At 44.3% G+C, this 19,243-nt stretch overlaps 1 protein-coding gene across 1 annotated transcript; it reads right to left on the minus strand.

Moving 5' to 3' along the window:
* Positions 1 to 30: 30 nt before the first annotated feature.
* LOC139060967 (threonylcarbamoyladenosine tRNA methylthiotransferase) lies at positions 31 to 18,962 on the minus strand. Its single transcript, XM_070540324.1, has 11 exons — positions 18,576 to 18,962; positions 17,870 to 17,971; positions 14,008 to 14,238; positions 12,889 to 13,009; positions 10,614 to 10,717; positions 8,220 to 8,386; positions 6,408 to 6,553; positions 6,210 to 6,270; positions 4,203 to 4,322; positions 3,101 to 3,247; positions 31 to 1,158 (listed from the first exon to the last, which is right to left on the minus strand). The coding sequence occupies exons 1-11, from the start codon at positions 18,730 to 18,732 to the stop codon at positions 841 to 843; spliced, it is 1,674 nt and encodes a 557-aa protein (XP_070396425.1). The 5' UTR covers positions 18,733 to 18,962; the 3' UTR covers positions 31 to 840.
* Between the last annotated feature and the right edge of the window lie 281 nt (positions 18,963 to 19,243).

The raw sequence follows: 19,243 nt of genomic DNA on the forward strand, positions 1-19,243 counted from the left end.
CTCTAGGCAGAAAAGAAACAAGGCTCTCAGTGAAGGCAATCACTTTATTTTTATTATTTTTAATGCCTCTCTAAAGGAGTACTGACACAAACATTCTTTGTCTCTCTTTTACTGCTCTAATTGCGTAGCTCTTCATCAAGCAATGACGTTGTGGCACTTAAGTTTCTCAATGCGCAACAAATGCGAATTATTACGATACCTTATAATGTGACCAGTTTAAAACACGTGCCAAGTTCAGCGTAGCTTCAGATGTGAAGCCTCATATACACACCAAATAAATTCTAGGTTTTATGTGATAAACCCACAATATGATTATGAGAGCCACCTGGGGTTCTTCACTGTGCACCTAAAGCAAAGCAGATGTGTAAACACACACTGTGACAGGGCTACTGAAAGCGGAATCTTTTCAGCACTCTATGGTTTCCTGCATTTCCAAGAGACGTGCACACTTGGTAAGGTCACTTTAGCAGCCTTAAGCAACACTGTTATTGTATGGCCTTCAACCACAACTATTCCACCAAGTTAACTGGCGCATGTATGAGTATTTTGTCTTGCCATGTGACCACTACCTTAAGTTTCAGCGACGTGGATAGACTTCTGCTTTATGTCCGAAGCTGCCGGGCACTTGGCGCACGTGTTAAATTGGTTAACTAAAATTTATAATTGCTTATATGTGGCGCTTTCAAAGAACTGGGTCTTCACACTGCTATTAATAAGTCTACAGTTATGCAAAAAAAGCAAAAAAAAAAGGGATAGAGAATGTTCGTGTCAGTAATCCTCTAATATGATACAACCAGCAACGACCGATGGTGCTGCTATGAACAACCATGTGTCTTGATTTTATTTCAAAACAAGCCTTTTTGTGCCTATAGAGAATTCTAAGACAATGCCAACGATGGCTACTAACATGGCTGTCACAATAACGGTCAAGCAGTGTCTCGAGCTCGCCCCATACGATCGTTGTGCTTGCTTGCTTTGGATGGCAGCTTGGCTTGGCTTGATGCCCGAGACCTGACCTTTGGGGAGTGGCTTAGGAAGTGTTCGGTCCATTGACGTGTTGATCCCGATGATGTTGCAGTGCATGAAGTGCTTTCCCACACTGGTGATTTCGACGTCGACTAACTGCCCCATGTACTGGTCATCCATGGGAAGCAAGATCTGCGGAGGAGGGAAATCTGCTTTTCAAACTCTGTTGCAGGCATTGTTAGAGGTACACACGCAATTGTCTTGGCTCGGTCTGCTATAGGAATGCTCCGATATGCATGACTAAGCACGAATACTCTGAATTATACATAACAGGCTACGCTACAGCTAGACACTTCTCTCAGTTCTTGTGCGCGCGCGCACACACACACCGAATATTCTTTTATGGTGCGGAAATAGTGCGTCATTTAAAGGTCCACTAGTGAACGTATCAGCAGGCAACACTTCAGAAAGCATTCTTATTATTGCGATAGCAATTATATGAACACTCCAGACGGATTTTTGCTGTCGTCATCATCATGATGTCCTATATATATAAATGTATATGTACGCTGTATGTTTACCTATGTTGTAGAGGCAAGTTACATGCTATACCATCCAACCGCAGTAGTTGCTCAAACCAGGTCTTATCTCCTCGACTGAATTATTTCTCAGAATTTTTTATAATTGCACCGCACATCACGATACATTTCATTCACAGCACGTGCTTTTTATCTTAAATCTTCTCAAATTATTGAGAAGCGTAAAACAATGTTAGCGCTCCCAATCTGAAAGTGACGTAATTTCACTGACACCACTCTGTACGGGCAGTGTAGTGGCACCTGTGGAAACCCATTACAGGCCGGGAATACAGGCCGGGAATCCCACGAGTCCCGTGAATAAGCGCACTGCGGCTCTCTGAGGACAGCTGCGTTTCGCTTACGTTTAGCGCGGCAAAGGCACCAAATCGGAAATTTGAACTGCGTGCCATGGTGACGTCTCCGCCGTAGCCTTCACAGTGCAAGGCACTGGAAGAGGAAAGGGAGCACAGCTGAGGCTGTGTTTCATTGCCCATAACTCCGCTTCTGCTGAACGCATTGAAGTGCTTTTTGTGGCAAAGTGGTTCTGAAATAGCCTATCTTCACTTCAAATGTCTTTCTCCACTTCGATAAAAAGTGGTTCAGGGCCCCTTTAAATTCAGTCTTTGGCTCTTTTAAAATTCAGCGTAGACCATCTTTACCCATGAAAAATTAACTAGGCCTGAGTAGACATCATCGAACTACTTGACGTCGTGGTGAGATAGTGTGGGAAGTTACGGGCGGCGGGCCCGTTGTTCTTGTGCCTTTTCTGCCTTTTAGATCTACTTATCACAGAAAGAGTGGCTGTTTTTGTGTTGTGAAAGCATAATTTACTAATATATGTCTCTATTTTGCTCTTTAGCGTCCCTTTGAGAATCTGAATTTTTCAGCGAGTTTTGTTGTGTACACAAGTGTGAACGTCTACGCCACGGCTCCCAAACACGCTTCAACTACGGAAGCACAGCTGACCAATTCACACGCAAGTGACCCGCCACAGTGGTAGGTTCCGTTTCCAGCATCATCGACCACATTCATAAGAAGGCGGAATGCAAAGACACTTGTGTTATATGTTTTGGGTGCACGTTAAAGAACCACAGTTAGCGAAAATTATTTCGGTGCTCTCCGTCACAGCCCACTGTGGAGTTTGATTGCTTGATTTAGCTATGATTTAGCCTATGATTTAGCTTAATTTCACTTGCAAGTGTACTTGAAGAACAAGCAGTGGCTGGCTAAATTTGCCTGCTGTAAATCATTATTGTTGAAAAGACTAAAAGAAGCCAATATGCTACTGTAACACACAGTGGTGCCACAGTCAAATGCCCAGACATCAGCCTTCCTGTTTTCTGTGGCCACATGCTGAGCATATTATAGACTTTTCACTGCAGGACCAATCGTGAAAACATAAGCAGCACATTTTACATGCCATTATTTTACTTGGTTGTTCCAACTTCGATGCATCTTCGCTTGTACGACTGCTCACTCAAGTGCTTAAAGGGAATAAGGCGAGGTTTTTCAAGTGATTCGAAAAAGCACTGATAAATGTGCCTGGATTGACTCACCTGCTCGTAGAACTTGTTGTGACCGACTAGGTGCTTCTGGTCATGGGCTACGTCGGTCACGAGGACCATATGTCGCTCGCCAACTCGATGGCTGTAGGGCATGTATGACTGGAACAGTTCTGACAGTCGTTTAGTCCTCTCCTTAACCTGTAGGTGGCAGTATCGACACACATACACAAAAGGATGAGACATGAGCATGAGACAGAAGAGACATCCACCACTAAAATACCTTTGTTATACTTGATATTCATTGTAAAAGCATTGTCAAAGACAAATTTCAAATTTGGTCTTCCTGAAAGAAGCGTGAATGTGGCATCATGCATCGGGCAACACAAACTGCCAACGGCGTCGCCTCCATGCCTGCCGCAAGTAACGGGGCACACGAGACATTGCTTTCTGCATTGCTGCCGCCTCACTGTCAAACACTGTGACATGTAACCGTTCCAGCCGCGCAACACGATGCCATGATAATGGCATGATCGGTGTCATAATAGGGTCACCTGCAAAATTTAAACTTGAGGGAGTGTTCTTCGAAGTCTCGCAACTCTTGTTCTAGGATAGTCAGCGCAATAAGGCTAGTCTTAACGACATTCCTCAAATCATACAGAAGCCATTGATACCCTGTTTATCAACATCTGAGGAACTTGTACATTGCAAATCTTTCTAGAAAATTAACTGAAGCTAGCATAAAATTAGAACCAAAGGAGGTAAACAAAAATAGACCTCTTATTAGAAACAAGTGCATAATGTTACATGTAGCACAAGTTTTCAGCAGCATACCTCAAAGAATAAAGATTTAAAAATTTTTGTGTTTCAACAGCAGATGATATGACACATCACTACAGTAATGTATTTTTATGCTGTCTTGATGCCTGGAGGTCCTAAACTGTGTGCACAATTACATGACCCATGCTTTATTGATTATGGCTCTTGCAAGAGGAGGCAGATGGACCCTGTTTGTGGAACAGGAACACCCTATTGGGGTTCACGCAAGTTCATCATTGTCGACTCATAACAACAATTAATTGTCGGGCTAGTTGGCCTTTCCTTTCTATGCGCATTGTCTTTTTGTTGCACTAAGTTTCCTCATCAAGCAACTCACAATGTGCGTAGGAATTCGTTTCATGTTGGCCGCAGGGGTGCCGGGCCTTGGGTAAAACTGGTTGATGAAGAGTGATGGAAACTGATAGTCTCGGACAAGCTGCATCGTTTCCTCGAAATCCTGGGCAAGAACCATGTGCACCAAGACACATTAGAGGGAGCGCTAACACGAAATTCTTGACTTATAATTTTTTTTGCTTAATGTGAAGGTTCTCTTCATCGATACCTTAAAAGATATACTGATAAGCCTTAGAACACCCTGAACAGTTAACTATAATAGCTTTTTTATGAGCCACTCCTGGTTTATTTGTTTTAAGGAAGTGCATATGTTGTGACGTTGCAACACAGAAGATAGTCACATGGGAGCAGGGCACTGTGAAGTTTTTGGCACTCGTTCATGCTCGCCCAATGGTTTAATACACTGCTACCTCGGGTAGCGCAACAAGCCGCAGCATAGGAGGTTACCGAGCGAGCCGAAACAAAGGTCAAAATGTCACCATGTCGTGCTCCACATGTGACCACCTTGTGCGTCACGCCACAACACATGCGCCTGCCAAGAAACAAAACCGAAACTGATTCACAGAAAAGCTATTATGGTAAATTATTTCGGCCGCTCCGGTCTATTTTCAGGCTATCGAGGACCTTCATTTAAGGGCAAGAAATGTGTCGGTAATGAGCAATGTAGCGAAGGAGGCTGGCAGCCACATTTTGTAATAGTCTAATCAATTTGCAATTCCTATTGCCCTTTCTTAATGGCTTGGATTGGCCACTTTCATTTTTCATTCTTCTTTCGTGATCATCCATTGTACCAAGTGGCAGAACCAAGCCAATGACCAAGAGTGAGAAATGGCCAATCCAAGCCAGTGATGAAGGGTGAAAATAAAGGAAAAATGAAATAGACTGTTTACAATGTTATGTCTGAATAGTAACATGTACACAGCACTAAACTGCATAGACACTGCATAGACACTTTATTAGTGATACCTACGCATGTGTTAAAATAGGGTGTACAGACTATTACAGTCTACAGCAAAATTTTGGAGACCACGCAAGTGGGTGCCAAACAGTCTCTTTATGACACTTCTGGTGCGTTAGCTGCTGTCATGAGAAACGCTAGGCTGGAGATGTGTCCTCTTGTTCTTCACTGGCGTGTCACTTTTGTAGCTCGACAAAAAGGTTTTGTATTTTCTCTTTCTCGCACAACACGCTCTTTGCTAGCCATGGCAACATGCTTCTGTTTCAAAAGCAGTGTCATTGGAATTGATATCAGCCACGTACCACTGAGCACCTTGTGTAAGAATGAGGAAGTAGAGAAGCGTTAAGCTAAAAAAAATTAATAAAAAATCTGACACACCATCAGACAACAGGATACATTTCCAGCCTAGAGCTGCTCTCAGTGGCAGGTCCGCAATTAATAATATTGTAACGGTAGATGGTGCGGAGAGGCAGTTTGGCATGGGCTCGTGTAGTCCACAAGCTTTTTCTGTGGACTGTAAATCAAGCTGCCGATCTCTCAAGGGTGAGTGGTAATCTGTCTGACTCAATCATGACACCTGCCATGCAACTAAAAGCAAGCAAGCCTTTTCCTATAATAGATCCATATTATTATAACTTAAGAGAAGCCAGCCAATCAATGAATGAGTGAATGAATAAATCAATCAAATGTTTACCACAGTGCCCAAGAGTAGCTGTCTGCTACTGGTGCACTCAAAGAGCCAAGAAAACGTGGCAGAACGCAAAATACAAAGGAAGCAGGTGCAACGGTGAAAACATGAAATGACAGAGGCATAAATAATAATAGTAAGCCTCGTCAATGGTAAGTCCTGACATTTTGTCGTTCATCCCGAAAAGCTCATGGTAGCAGATTATCGTTGAGTGAAGCATGCTTTATAATGAAAAATAAAAATGATGGGCTTTGAGTTGACACAGCTACAAAGTTTGATTTCAATGACAAAGATTACTTTGGGATCCAGTATAGCTGCAGCATACTATCGTGCTTTCAACTCACTTCTTCAGTTTCTGTGGGAAAGCCGCATATGATGTCTGTAGCAATTGTGATTCCTGAAACACTGAAAGAAAGAACGAACAGGGAGGAAGAAAGAGTTGGCACATGAAAAATGACAAGTGAAAAACGTCACGTCCTTGCTCCATTAAAATAATCCACAAAGCAGTTGGAATACCTCAAGCAGGCTCTGGCAATACCTACGCTTTCCGCAGGTGGTCCACTACGCTGCGGAACTGCGCAATGGTGTACTCTCGACGCATTTCAGTCAGCACCGGGTCACTCCCAGATTGCACTGGGACGTGCAGGAAGGAGTAGACGCGAGGATGGTTCAAGATCTCGGCCATGTCCTGTCAAGAAAGAGCACAATTCACTCAAATTCCTAAGCAGAGTGAGACACTCTGCAAGCATCCAGACTGTGGCCACAGTAATTGTTACATATACCAGGCATTTTTCTAGTTTTGATCACATAAAAAAATGTTCCTCTTAAGTTGCCTGTTGCAGATAGCAGAATTCTATTGCCTGGGGTGGACTGCTCAAGGAGGCAGAAATAATTTAATAGCGTGAGAGATCACAGCAACTACTTAACCAGTAAGCACATTTTCATTATATTTAGCTAATAACTTTAGGGCACATGCTGCAATTGATGAGTTGATGCTAGTGAGTTCCGCACTTCCAAAGCTCGCCAGCAGTTAGCGTTTCGCGGACCGCCGGCCAAATGCTCATGCATTCCCTCTAAGAGTGGACCATACTGTATACATACATATATGTATTACAGAGCGAGTATCATTCCTGTTTCCTGTACAAACATGACGAAAAACACAGATTTATGAGTATAGACAGGATGTTTAGGCGCTAAAAATTGCTGTTTCAGGCAGTTCTAACAGGTACTGTAACTGTCATTGAAGGCATGTATAGGTGCCAAATACTGTCTAAGGTTTAAGTACGTACAAGCAAGAATAAAAATTTCTGCAGTGCAATTGACGACAAATTATAACTTTCTAAGGAACACTGTCCACTAGACTAGCATTCAGTGAAATTCACTATTTTATCGATAAAACAGCATAAAGGAGGTTGCATAGGTGTACACCGCGAGAAAAGTTGTGGAAGTAGTGACAAAAAAGCACCTTCACAATATTTATGAGTTTCATGTCGTGTCTTTTTTCACTGAATATTGGTTTACATACAGAAAAGGAACACTCAACATCCAGTAAAGTTAGGGGCACATATTTGTATTATGGAACCTTTGATAATCTGACACCTTCTGGAATTTCAAGATGTTTGCTGGTCAGAACCTTTGGCAGTTCTTTCAGGACCAAAAAGCCGGGAGTTTAGTTCGAGGCCACTGAAGGTTTGAACTGACTCTTATCATCAAGAGGTCCACTGGGAACAGTGGCAAACCTTTCCTGAAGGTCCTAAATGAGCCCCATATTCTGAGTAAGAGTTGCGTTCGAGCATTCAAATTTCTCAATGATGTTGGCTAAAATTGCAAACTGAACGCACAAGTATGCTACGTGACCTTTAAGTATACTGTCATGTAGCACAGTTGAGCCCTCCTCTCACAGCGATGCTTTTGTCGATTGCAAAGTTGTTAATAACATCATTTGCACCTGAAGAGTGTTTGTGGTAATAATCAGCTGCCTTCAGTCAAGCTCCCCAACGATTGACAATATCAAACAGAATAAGGCTAGGACAAAACAACGAAAAAGGCATTTTTAGGCTCTGAAAATCCAATATAAGCACCAACATCAATATAGGTGTTCATAGGCAACAATACAAGTACCACTAAGATGTTTCTACACCCACTGATTGTGCTTATACTATGTTAAATAGGCAGGATAGGAATGCAAGGAAAGGATAGGCAATTGCCTGAAGTTCTGGTCTCCGATTATGAGAATGCACACAAACCGTTTTCAGTAGAAATGGAACCCATTGAACATTTACTGACATTCGCTGGCACTGCTTTAGAAAAAAGAAAAAGAAACAGGCAAAGGGATGGAAAACGGGCCTCCTCACCTCCAGGTGGTCAAGAATGTATGGCGGGTTGGTCATGCCAAGCCGCAGCATGCAGCCCTCCGGGATGACCTCCACCATCTGCCGCAGCAGGTCGGGCAACGTGACCCCGATGTCCCGACCGTAGGCCCCCGTGTCCTCCGAGGTCAGCCAAATCTCACGCACGCCCTCTGCAGGTTTAACGAGGGGCCCGACCGGCCACGTAATAACTGATTAATTTTGACCTTGAAAGTAGTTCCGTGTAAGGCTACCAGTTGTATGGCGGGAATTCAAGGAATACTGACATAGTATTTTCGACTGTCCATTTCGTTTTATTTTGTTTCCACGGTAATTGAAGGTCCTACACCTGTGAACCCCGGAAAAAATGCTGACAAGACAGACTACAAGACGGGTATAAGCAGCTCCCCAAGCCAGAGGTCTGCATTTTCAGAGATTCGTTACTTGGGAGAGGCTTCGCACAAACCACAATGCTTGCTGTGTAACAAATAAATAAAACAAACGAATCACCACACCAACACTTGAAAGGATGCCTCCCAGTGCCACGCCGGCAATTTCCCAAAAGTTAGGAGCCCTTTCCAAGCATTGAGGTCCCATATTGGCAGAACACCTGACCAGGAGCGTGCACATACATATTTCAAAGGTACGTACCGTACCTGGCGGCATCACAAAGGGCACTCGCAGCTGACCCTGATCGCTAGAAGGAAATTCTCAAAAGAATAAAAAGGGGTTGGAGTGCACAATGCAGGCATTACCAAGTCGTAATCGGCAGCTAACCACTATCCTTGAAACGAAAGAGTGTACAATTACTCCATTCTACCGGTACTAACATACGAGGCAGAAACTTGGAGGTTAAAAAGAAATTTGAGTAGTTCAGGACCATGTGAAGAGTGACGGAACAAAAAATGTGAGATGTAACATTATGGAGACGGGAAGACAACGGTGTCGATTAAAGAGCAAATGGAATAGTTCATACATAAGAGGAAAAAATGGAGCTGGGCAGGTGATGTGCAGAGCAGGTAACCAATGGTCTATATTAGAGTTAACGAATGGGAGCCAAGGGAAGGAAAGCGCAGTCGTGGACTGCAGAAGAATTAAATGGGCGGCGTGATGAAATGAAGAAATTCATAGGCATAAGGTGTAATCAGTTGGCTCAAGACTGGGGTAATCGGAGATCATCCTGCAGCGAATATAAATAGGCTGATGATGAAATATCCACGAATACCGATTGGCCCAGCAGCTGACAGCAGTTAGCAGACAGCAGCAGCAGCAACCACACCAAACCCAAAAAGATAGAAAAAAAGAACTTGAAAACACTATTGACACAATATTTTTTATTCTTCTTTTGCTTACTTTAAAGGAAGGTTAAGTACATCTAAACCCTAGAAAATATGGTGGAAAGGCTCAGAGCACCCTAAATAATTAAACATAATAGCTTTCTCTACAGCCAGTTTCAGTTCTACGGTGTTGTGGCATCACGACACAGTATACAGTCATACGAGGGCAGGACATTGCAATGTTTTGACACTTGCTCCGGCTCGCTCATTTGTCCACTATGCTGCTACATTAGTTCTCACAACGAGTAGCAGCGTATGAGGTGCCAGGCGAGCCGATGCAAGCGTCAAAATGTTGCAATGTCCTACTCTCACCTGGCCATATACTGCGTTGTGATGTCGCAATACAGTATATTCCTTGGAAACAAGGATATACTGTATTGAAAGTGGGTGCAGAAAAGCTATTAATTAAATCATTTGGAGCACTTTGATGCTTGTCAGTATTTTTCCAAGTCTAGGACCTTCTTCATTTGACACACAAAAAATGATTAGTTGAAGGTACCATGTCAGTACTCCTGTCATAACGCTGCTAGAATATGTCTAAAGCCGTGAGCACAATGATTAGACAAATCCATGTGCCACCAATAATTCCCATGGTAGCTGAACCATTACAGCACCAGGGTTCCTGCTAACAATTCTTGTAGGAAGCTCGATGCTTGTGTGGACATGCATCATGCACTGTTATGAGCATCAGCTGACCCACACCACTGGTTAGACTGCGTTCAGGATCAGCCCCTTTTAGAACCCGCTTCTACACACACTTGCAAGCACACATATTTTGCGCACTGTGATCAGGATTGGCCTATCCCTCACCATGGATTATGATGTCTTTGGGATCGGCAAGCTTTATGTGATGCTATCTTATGAAAAACTGAATACATCTTCTTTTTAGAGTATAGTGTTACTTATTTAGAAGACCAGTACTGTGACTTTCGTCGCAAAGAAAACAATACAAGTCAGTTAAAGCAAGGTCAGAGGAGCACTGCATTTACCACAGCCTTTGCTTTTTATGCTATAGATGCCTACATCTGGGTCTAAATGTGTACGGTAATGGGAGTTGGTTTACCTTCAAATGCCTGCCTGGCCCGTGCCACAAGTTCATCGATAGGGTAGCTGCCCAGGTCCCCACGGGCATGCTTGGTTTTGCAGTATGTGCAGCGGTTGAGGCAGCTGGAAACAAGGTGGCACTCAATACCGTCTTATTTACACTACCTTTTGCGCCTCGCAAACATTAAAAAACAAAAATAAACATAGTACACTTGTCACTGGACAGCTATCACCCACACCGATTCCAGGCTCTTTTTTCCTCATCGCAATGTGAAGTGCTTTGTGCAGATCAGGCATTTATCTATGAAACGCATCTATGACTGCGGCAAAGGAGATGGTGGAGTGGCCAGACATGTGATGCAGTCTAACATCGGCATCATGAATTGCATCGAAAGGGTTTCCCACCAACATCAACACGCAACAAATATGTGCTCATAATGAATACTGGACATAACAAGGCTTGACTGTACTATTATGAGAAACAAGGCCTTAGTGGACAGACATTGCTGCAGTAATATGGTTCCAGCAACAGGCACTGGGTACGTTAGCTGCGGTAACTAAACAAACCTAGGTGAAGCAAAAGCTGATGCAGTGTCACACTACAAAAGTGCACTATGGGCTATGAGAAACATCACAGCCATGGACTCCAGATCAATTTTTGACCGTGCGTAGTTTATCCAGGTTGATCGCCGAGTTTCACATTTTGGCAATTCAGTTCCATGGAAGGGAAAAAATGCCATCCACCTGACTGTAGCACAAAGCTGCGTACGTAGTAACGAAACCCATTTGCCACATTCAATATCCCTGTGCTTTGAGTTGTCAATTAATTCAGCCTCGCTCTGCGATCTGCTATCCTCCTGGTTAGCTCAGATGGTAGAGTGACTGCCCCAGAAAGGTGTTGGTCCCGGGTTCAATACCCGGATTAAGACAAATATTTCTTAACCTGCAAATTCCTGCGAATTTCTTTCCGAGAAACCCACATTAGAATTCTGTACACACAGTACTGCAATGTGTGCCTAATGTTTGGCACATAAATGTATTCGTGTTTTCAAGAAACCTGCAACCTAATGCTCAAGAGCAGAACATTGGAGCTATTGGGAACAAGCGGTGAGGAACGTGTACTTAAGTTTCAGTGCTATTGCAGATAAATGCGAACGATAAGGTACAAACATCTCTAGAGAAAAAACAGCATAGGAGTGCAATTTCACACTACTTTGTATCAGACCACCAAAGATATTGGAAGCCCCCGATGTGGGCTGGGACCCGAAATTGTACTGACATTACAAAAAGTGATCAAAATATAAATGAAAGTTCTATAGTGCTTCATTTTTATACACAGCAGGCAATACTGTGGATGCTATGCAGGTGGTGCGGTCATAGAAGTCTCTCGCGGGGCGTTTTGCAGTGCAGTTGTTTTTTATTCTGCAACACTTTCTAAGGAATACAACTACCTGATACGTTACAACTGGTGGCCGTAAAATTATGTCAAATGACGCATTATTTGAGTCTCTTTGTACTTCCAGTATGCAGCACACTATGGTTTGGTCACAGCCACAAGCAGCACGCTGTGAAGCTAGTCAAAGAAATGTGTCACTCTGCACCTTCTGTAATAATTACCGTATTTACTTGTGTAAGGCCTGCACCCTTACTCTGGAGAGCAAAAATTTGGGAAAAAAGCTTCACCAAGCGTCATGCACATACTTGTGTGCTGGGGAATTCCCTCAAACCGCTACAAGATGGCGCTACTCTGTGACCGAAAAATTGGTCAGCAACTGTAAATATGTTCATAGTCGTCCACCAGTGGCTGCAATTGTTTGAATAGCAGTCTGAGCACAGTTCAAGGCTTCAGTGAGTAGCCATAAGCCCACCTCGTGTAAGGCTCACACCCAGCAAAAGCTTAAAAGAAAAAAAAGAAGTGCGGGCCTTATACGAGTGAAGACGGTATGTCATATCTTGTAACATAAAAGTGAGACTTTTAATGTTACATTGAATTAAATGACACATACATTTATCTTTCTTTCATAAGTGACATTCTATTTTTTGGTTGCAAATGCGAGTAGTTAGAGAAGTGTCTCTAACCTTCATATCATTGCCTGCTTTGTATAAAACGAAGTACAGTTAGCCCTAACTTGCTCATGGTTTCTTTGTCCATAATAGTACCTGTAATAATCGGTAATTCTGTTTAGGACCATCTCGTATACATACAACTTCAAATAATTCAAGCAAAATCTGTGGTCCCCAGTCGTTTGATTTAATGCTAGGTGACTGTAATAAGTGAAAGCGCCTCCAAGTACCCCGTGTTGATGGCTATAATCTCGATGAGAGGGTTGCGTCGAATCTTTGGAAGGGTCAGCGGGGCACCGCCAGCTTTCCGTCGGCCCTCCTTCTTGGAACCTAGAAGCCGCACAGAGTTGCCTGCAAGAAACGCATTCTCTCAATACCCCTTGCACATTGTGAACACTGCCGGAATTGTTGCTCTAAACAAATTGTTGCAGAAATAATTGAAGATAGTTGTCAAATTAAGTGAATAGAGCGTAGGTTTGGGCATGTTGGTATTCCATATCTTTTAGGTTTTTAGCCATCTTCCCTTTTTGTGCACTAAAAACCTAAAAGATCAGTAAATAGCTTTTGCAAACTGCAGGAATCAAGTGGATTCACTAGCGATACTTTGGAAGTATGCTGCCGATTTTGATAACAGTCTCTCATGATGATGGCACAAATTATCATCAATATGTTTTGGTAAATGGCATGAGAGCATGACAATAAAGATTATGACAGCGTGACAACAACAGCAACATGACCAAGGTGGCATGACGACAATGTGAAAACAATGGCGACATTACGGCAACTTGTCAAACGATGGAATGAGAACGATGGGATGAGATGGAATGATGGCATGGCATCTACACTTTCTTCACAACTTGTTTATTCCAAGGAGGCCAGATACTCCTATCATTCATTTTAATATCATGCAAACCTCATGCACTGCGGAACTTCGTCTAGACAAAGCTCTAGGAAGCCAGCAAGGTGAAAACGGTGCATCTCGATGAAGAGACATGCGTCGCACTTTGGCGACAAACTTGCCTCGCAGCCAACGGCACAGGTGGCAAGGAAATGCTATACAGGTGCTACCACAAACCAAAGCATCTAAACCATCAGCCTCCACAAAGCTCTCGCATGACAATCCATGAATCTCAAAGAACCAGTTGGCCTTCGGCAATGAACGCGTCTCACCACTCTGTTTTGCATTGGCAGAGAAAGTTTGGTCGCCGACCACAAGAACAGGCAACAGTGGACCGACTACGTTTAGTCTAGTGTGCTATGACACTGATAATGGTGATAAGACAATTGTATGACAATGCAACGATGTCAAAGCCAGCTAAGAAACAGAATGTGCAGGAAGGCTTGGGTACCTTTGAGAGTCTCCTCGACTACCTCCACAACACGGTCAGTCTGCTGGACTCCCACAATGCTGAGACCACGGAGGTAGCCCACATTGGGGGTTGCCTGGGCGACACATCCTGCCACCACAACCCTCTTGCCTTGGTGCAGGCCTGCTTCGATGGCGGTGCGAAAGTGGTCCTCGGCAGGGTTCTTCACCGTGCAGCTGTTGAGCAGCCACAGGTCAGCACTGCTCGCATCATCTGCATCGACGGCAACGGCCAAGGACGGACTAAAATTTTGAAGCAGTGACCTTAGACTTAGATCCAAGTAAAAAAAAAAGTAAAATGAGTGCTCGCCTAAGCAGAAAGTTCCCTCTTTAATCAGTACAAAAAGTTACAGGAAGGGATGATTGTCCAAAACTGCCACGGGCGCTTGGCAACAGAAAGGCTACTGCTAACTTTGTATCTCTAGGCTACCTAACCATTTACATTAGAACCTCATTTTGCAAAAAAAAAACGCGAGAAACGTACTAACCGGGAAAACGTATGATCCGAAGTAACTAACAAAATTTGACAGACTCAACAAATGTTGACATCTACGTAATGCAAAGCGTCCGGCGGATCGTTGCGGCCCGAGACGCGTTTTCTTGTTTTCTTATTGCGTGGTGCTTTAAGAGGGCGACGGGAAACCGAAGCGAAATCGAGCTGGTGGGCGACAGCGGATGCCGCCGAAGCGAAACGCGATGCCCACATCGCGCCGCCTGTAGCATGGGACGACGGCGCGTTTGCACTATCGCCTACTAAAAGTGTGCAGTATGCCACCAATGGCACTACGCGCCACGGGCTGTAAAACAGATAGGTGAATAGGCTTATCGCAATAGGTTTGGCGGCGATAGCTGCGAATGCGGCGTGCGACGGACCCGGGCGGAGATTTGCTGGTACCGGAATAAGAAACTGCGCGCCGTCGTTGTCACGCGAGACGGGCGGCTATATACTGTTCTCGATCGCGCGCGCCTCGCGCCTTTCCCTGTTCACATGGGTTCTAACGGCCGGAAAACGTATACGATCGCAGTCTAGAGCAGGGAACGGCGGCGAGTTTCGGTTATCGCCTATTAAAAGCGTGCGCTACGCTTCCGACGGCCCCGTGCACTGTGAAACGGATAGGCGAAGATGCCTATCGCAATAGGACTGGCGGTGATAGCTGTGAATGCCGCTAGCGACGACCTCGGAGATTTGCTGATACCGAAATGAAAAATAAGAGAGCTTTAGGTTAGGGGACGCAAATACTAGGGGCGATAGTACTGCGCATGCGCACACTCACACGTATAGGGGTCTACGCATGCGCAGTACCGTGGCCCCTAGTTCTTGCGTACGCAAGCCGCTTGCGTCCCTTAATCTAAACCTCTGTATTGAGTGCGCGCCGGCGCTTTCACGTGACACGGGCAGGCAAGCATTGCGGTGAAGCTGCGATCGCGCGCGCCTCGTCCATTTTCTTAATAATAATAATATTTGGGGTTTTACGTGCCAAAACCACTTTCTGATTATGAGGCACGCCGTAGTGGAGGACTCCGGAAATTTTGACCACCTGGGGTTCTTTAACGTGCACCTAAATCTAAGCACACGGGTGTTTTCGCATTTCGCCCCCATCGAAATGCGGCCGCCGTGGCCGGGATTCGATCCCGCGATTTTCTTGTTTACAAGGGATCTCGCGGCTGGAAAGCGTATCATACGATCGCAGTTTTGACGATGTACTGAACGTTGGTGCCGAATAATCGTGTTTTCTGGGAATGCATGAACCGATAAAGAGTGAGCGCAATTCTAGTAATTTTTTTTTGTCCTTGATTGCAAACGTTGGCGCCGGGAAAACGTATGTAACGGGAACGTATCAACGAGATTCTATTAGGGTTGAAAACTGACCACGTGGTATGCATTCATCTTGTGATTTGTGCAGTACTCACCAAACACAAAACGACAGGAAACGAAGTACACAGGACACGCACCGGCTCACAACTAAGATCTACTAAAAGAAAGCCAACATGTACAGGGTGATCATAATTAAGTTTTCCAGAATTTTTAAAAATCGCCTGTTGCGAATAACATAATTCTTGTATTTGAGCTGGATTATTCAGAGAGCCGCACATTGCTTTTATGATAAATTGGAACACATCCTCAACTAAATGACGAAAATTCACTAATTAACTGCTTAATTACATTATGGCACATATTGCATTTTACGAATTGTAGCCAGTGAGCTTGCAAGGCGTAACCACTTGGAATTAATTGCCGGAATGACACCAGTTTGGAGATATGTGCCATCAAATTTGCCATAAAAAATGCACTGTTTCTCCATTTACTTTTTAAACAAAGCACTCTTTTAGGCACTGAAGCACACAAGTAACTGGAACGTCCATGTACTTCGTCCCACAGTTTGAGGAATATCTCGAAACTGGTGTCATCCTAGAGATTCGTTTCAAGTGCATCGTCTAGTAAGCTCAGCAGCTACAATTCGTAAACTGCAATATGTACCATAAAGGGTTTAAATTTTAAGTTAATTAGTGAATATTTGTTAATTAGTTAAATATTTTTGATTTCTCATACAAGTAATGTCCACGTCTTCAAATAATCCAGCTTAAAGGCAAGAATTATGTCATCAGCCACAGGCGATCTTTAATAACTACGGAAAACTTACAAAATGATCACCCCGTATACGTTAGCACTCTTCTGACAGTTCGTATTTGCGAGTGAGCACAGGGCCTGTGCACTTGCTCTTCTGTCAATTCATGCTTTGAGAGTGCTGCACAAATCACAAGATGAATTCCTAACCATTGCCTGTGAATTAAGGCATCACTATTTAATTTGTATGCCTCACTGTCTAACACTACAGGTGGATGACTCCTGTTGCCCATAAAGGCAATAAAAAAGAAGTTACAGAAAAAATAATGACGTAACTGATATTTTAGAGTGACTGTATGTCCTTTTTCTATCATCAATGCACATGCTATTTATCTTTGAGTGAGCAGGAGATAACACATTCTATTCACACAAACAAGGTAGTTATACATGCAAAGTGTGCCAAGACCACATCTTCAGTGCATTGAGGCGACATAGGTGAGCAGTGCTTCAATGTATTTCGGCCACTGGTTCTAAGGTCCTGTGTGCCGGCTTTCTTTACTGTCTCAGTTCGTCAACCCACACATCCTGCCACTGGGAGATTGGTTTCCCCACACAGCTTAATGGCCGAGCTCATATCATTTCAAGCTGGTAATTCTAAGAAAAAAAATTAACTTGCATTACGGTAACAAACATGGCATTATATCAGCATATGTACTGAAAAGAGAATATGCAAGTGTTGAAAAAAAAGAAGTAAAAAAGGGTGTGGGAGGGCTAACAGTTGATTGTTAGCACCATAGTGCATACCACCAATCAGGCAGTGCTAATAAGAACACAATGGAACGTTGTGGTAGTAGGGTGCAGGGCCAGACTAGATAGCTTGCAAGATGCCACTCATAGCTGTCTTGTCCTTGCAGTAAAGCTAGATACAGTATCACTGGTGCAAAAATGCACTGCAAAAGATCTGTGCCTGTCTGTCGTTTTGGCCTTCGCAGTCTTGATGGAGATACCTCGTGGCAGAAAAAGACAACTTGTGCGAGGTAGTATCGGGCGCGCTGCTGTTCACATTTCATCTGACACTGGCACTATACATATGCATTATCGCTGAAGAGTGCTATTCTCACCGCTGGTTTAGCATGCCAGTAAGAGCTCGCATTCCAGGCAAGCCTGTTATGTCACAAGCGAGCTGATAGTACCAGCAAAATAATATTGTGCAGAAATTACGCTGCTTGTTACTGCCATAAAGAGCACAGCCACTGCGCTTGCCACCTCATGTCCTCACCAACGATGGTGTATCCCTTGGCTGCCAGCTGTCCGGCCATGTACTCGCTGTCCGAACTGTTGTGGGCACAGCCCCACGTCTTCACGTGAATCTTGTGGGTGCCTGCATGTGAGAATGAAGTACAAAGTCCAGTCAGATCTCGTTATAACGAAGCCGCGCCCTACACGAAAATAACTTCGTTATATCCAGTATTCCTTATAAACGTGTATTCGTTACATGCTGACAACGGCGAGAAACATTTTAACTTCGTTGTACCCAATAATTCGTAATATGCGATTTGATTTTTTTTTATTAGCACCTACCTAATGCGTTACCGAGCAAAGAACTACTATTTCTCGACTTTTAGTGAGCTGGTACGTGACGGCTCATGCGTTGCGCACGAACTCCTGCACAAGTTCAGATCATTTCCACTTCCGGCGCAATTATCACTAAGTATGGTCAGCTGGGCTAGTTGGTTGTGATTGGCATTATGATACATCGTTCCAGCGCACAATTGAACACGGACGAGAAGAGAAGGTCACCTTCTGTCTGTTTTGCCTTTCGCGTCAATTTCAATAGAACGTACTCCGTTACGAAAGTCAGCTGGAAGTTGGCGCTCGTTTTCGACTCGCACCTTCCGTGTTCCTTTTCCTTCAAGTGCGCTAGAAGTTGACGAGGAACGGAACACAAACTGCGCCGATTCGACGACCACATTTGACTCCCTTACCAGGCAGGAAACTGTCGCCGCAGGCTTCAGGATGGCCCTTTCGCCTCCTGACGCGAGGGACCACCTCTCGACGCGCTGTCGGAGAGACGACATCTTCGGCCGATCGGACGACGTCCTCGATGTCTTCGACGAAACCGCTCGGGCAGATCTCGGGCATCGCCGATGTGTGCGGCGCCGGACGCAGTCGCACGTTTCAGCCGATTATCACGGAGCCCGATCGGGCGCGCGGCCCTGCTGCGACACCTGTCCGAACAGTGAGCGATGTTTTGCAAGCGTACGTCATTTAAATAAAGACCCACTGCGACGATCGTTATCGAAAGCGCATCGCAGTTCTGTATCAGCTCGCGCAGAGCATGGACGCCGCCATCTTGTACACATAGCCAAATCAGGCCAGGCCGCCAGACGTCTTTATTTGGCATGATTTTCGGCAATACTATTTCTTTATTTAAAGCCGTGCTTTCAATATTAAATAAAATACATAACAAAAGTTAGATTTTACGTTTTCACGGGAGCTATGCGCTGTACGTTACGTTTTAGGTTTGATAGGATTTGACGTACCATTGACGTACAAATTGTCGAACACCGCTGAGGGGCGCCGCGTTACCACGCGTTACCACGCGAAGTTGTGGTGGTTTTAAACGAGATGGGATCCACTTCAATTACAGGCT

Source organism: Dermacentor albipictus, chromosome 6, assembly GCF_038994185.2.
Source record: "Dermacentor albipictus isolate Rhodes 1998 colony chromosome 6, USDA_Dalb.pri_finalv2, whole genome shotgun sequence".
In the NCBI taxonomy this organism is placed as follows: Eukaryota; Metazoa; Arthropoda; class Arachnida; order Ixodida; family Ixodidae; genus Dermacentor; species Dermacentor albipictus.

Bases quoted from the DNA above. Each gene is read 5' to 3' on its own strand.
- LOC139060967 (XM_070540324.1), bottom strand. From the start codon at position 18,732: ATGCCCGAGATCTGCCCGAGCGGTTTCGTCGAAGACATCGAGGACGTC. The intron at 14,239-17,869 runs GTGAGGACATGA...CCGTCGATGCAG, and splicing joins CAAGGGATACACCATCGTTG to ATGATGCGAGCAGTGCTGAC. The intron at 13,010-14,007 runs GTACCCAAGCCT...CGTTTCTTGCAG, and splicing joins AGTCGAGGAGACTCTCAAAG to GCAACTCTGTGCGGCTTCTA.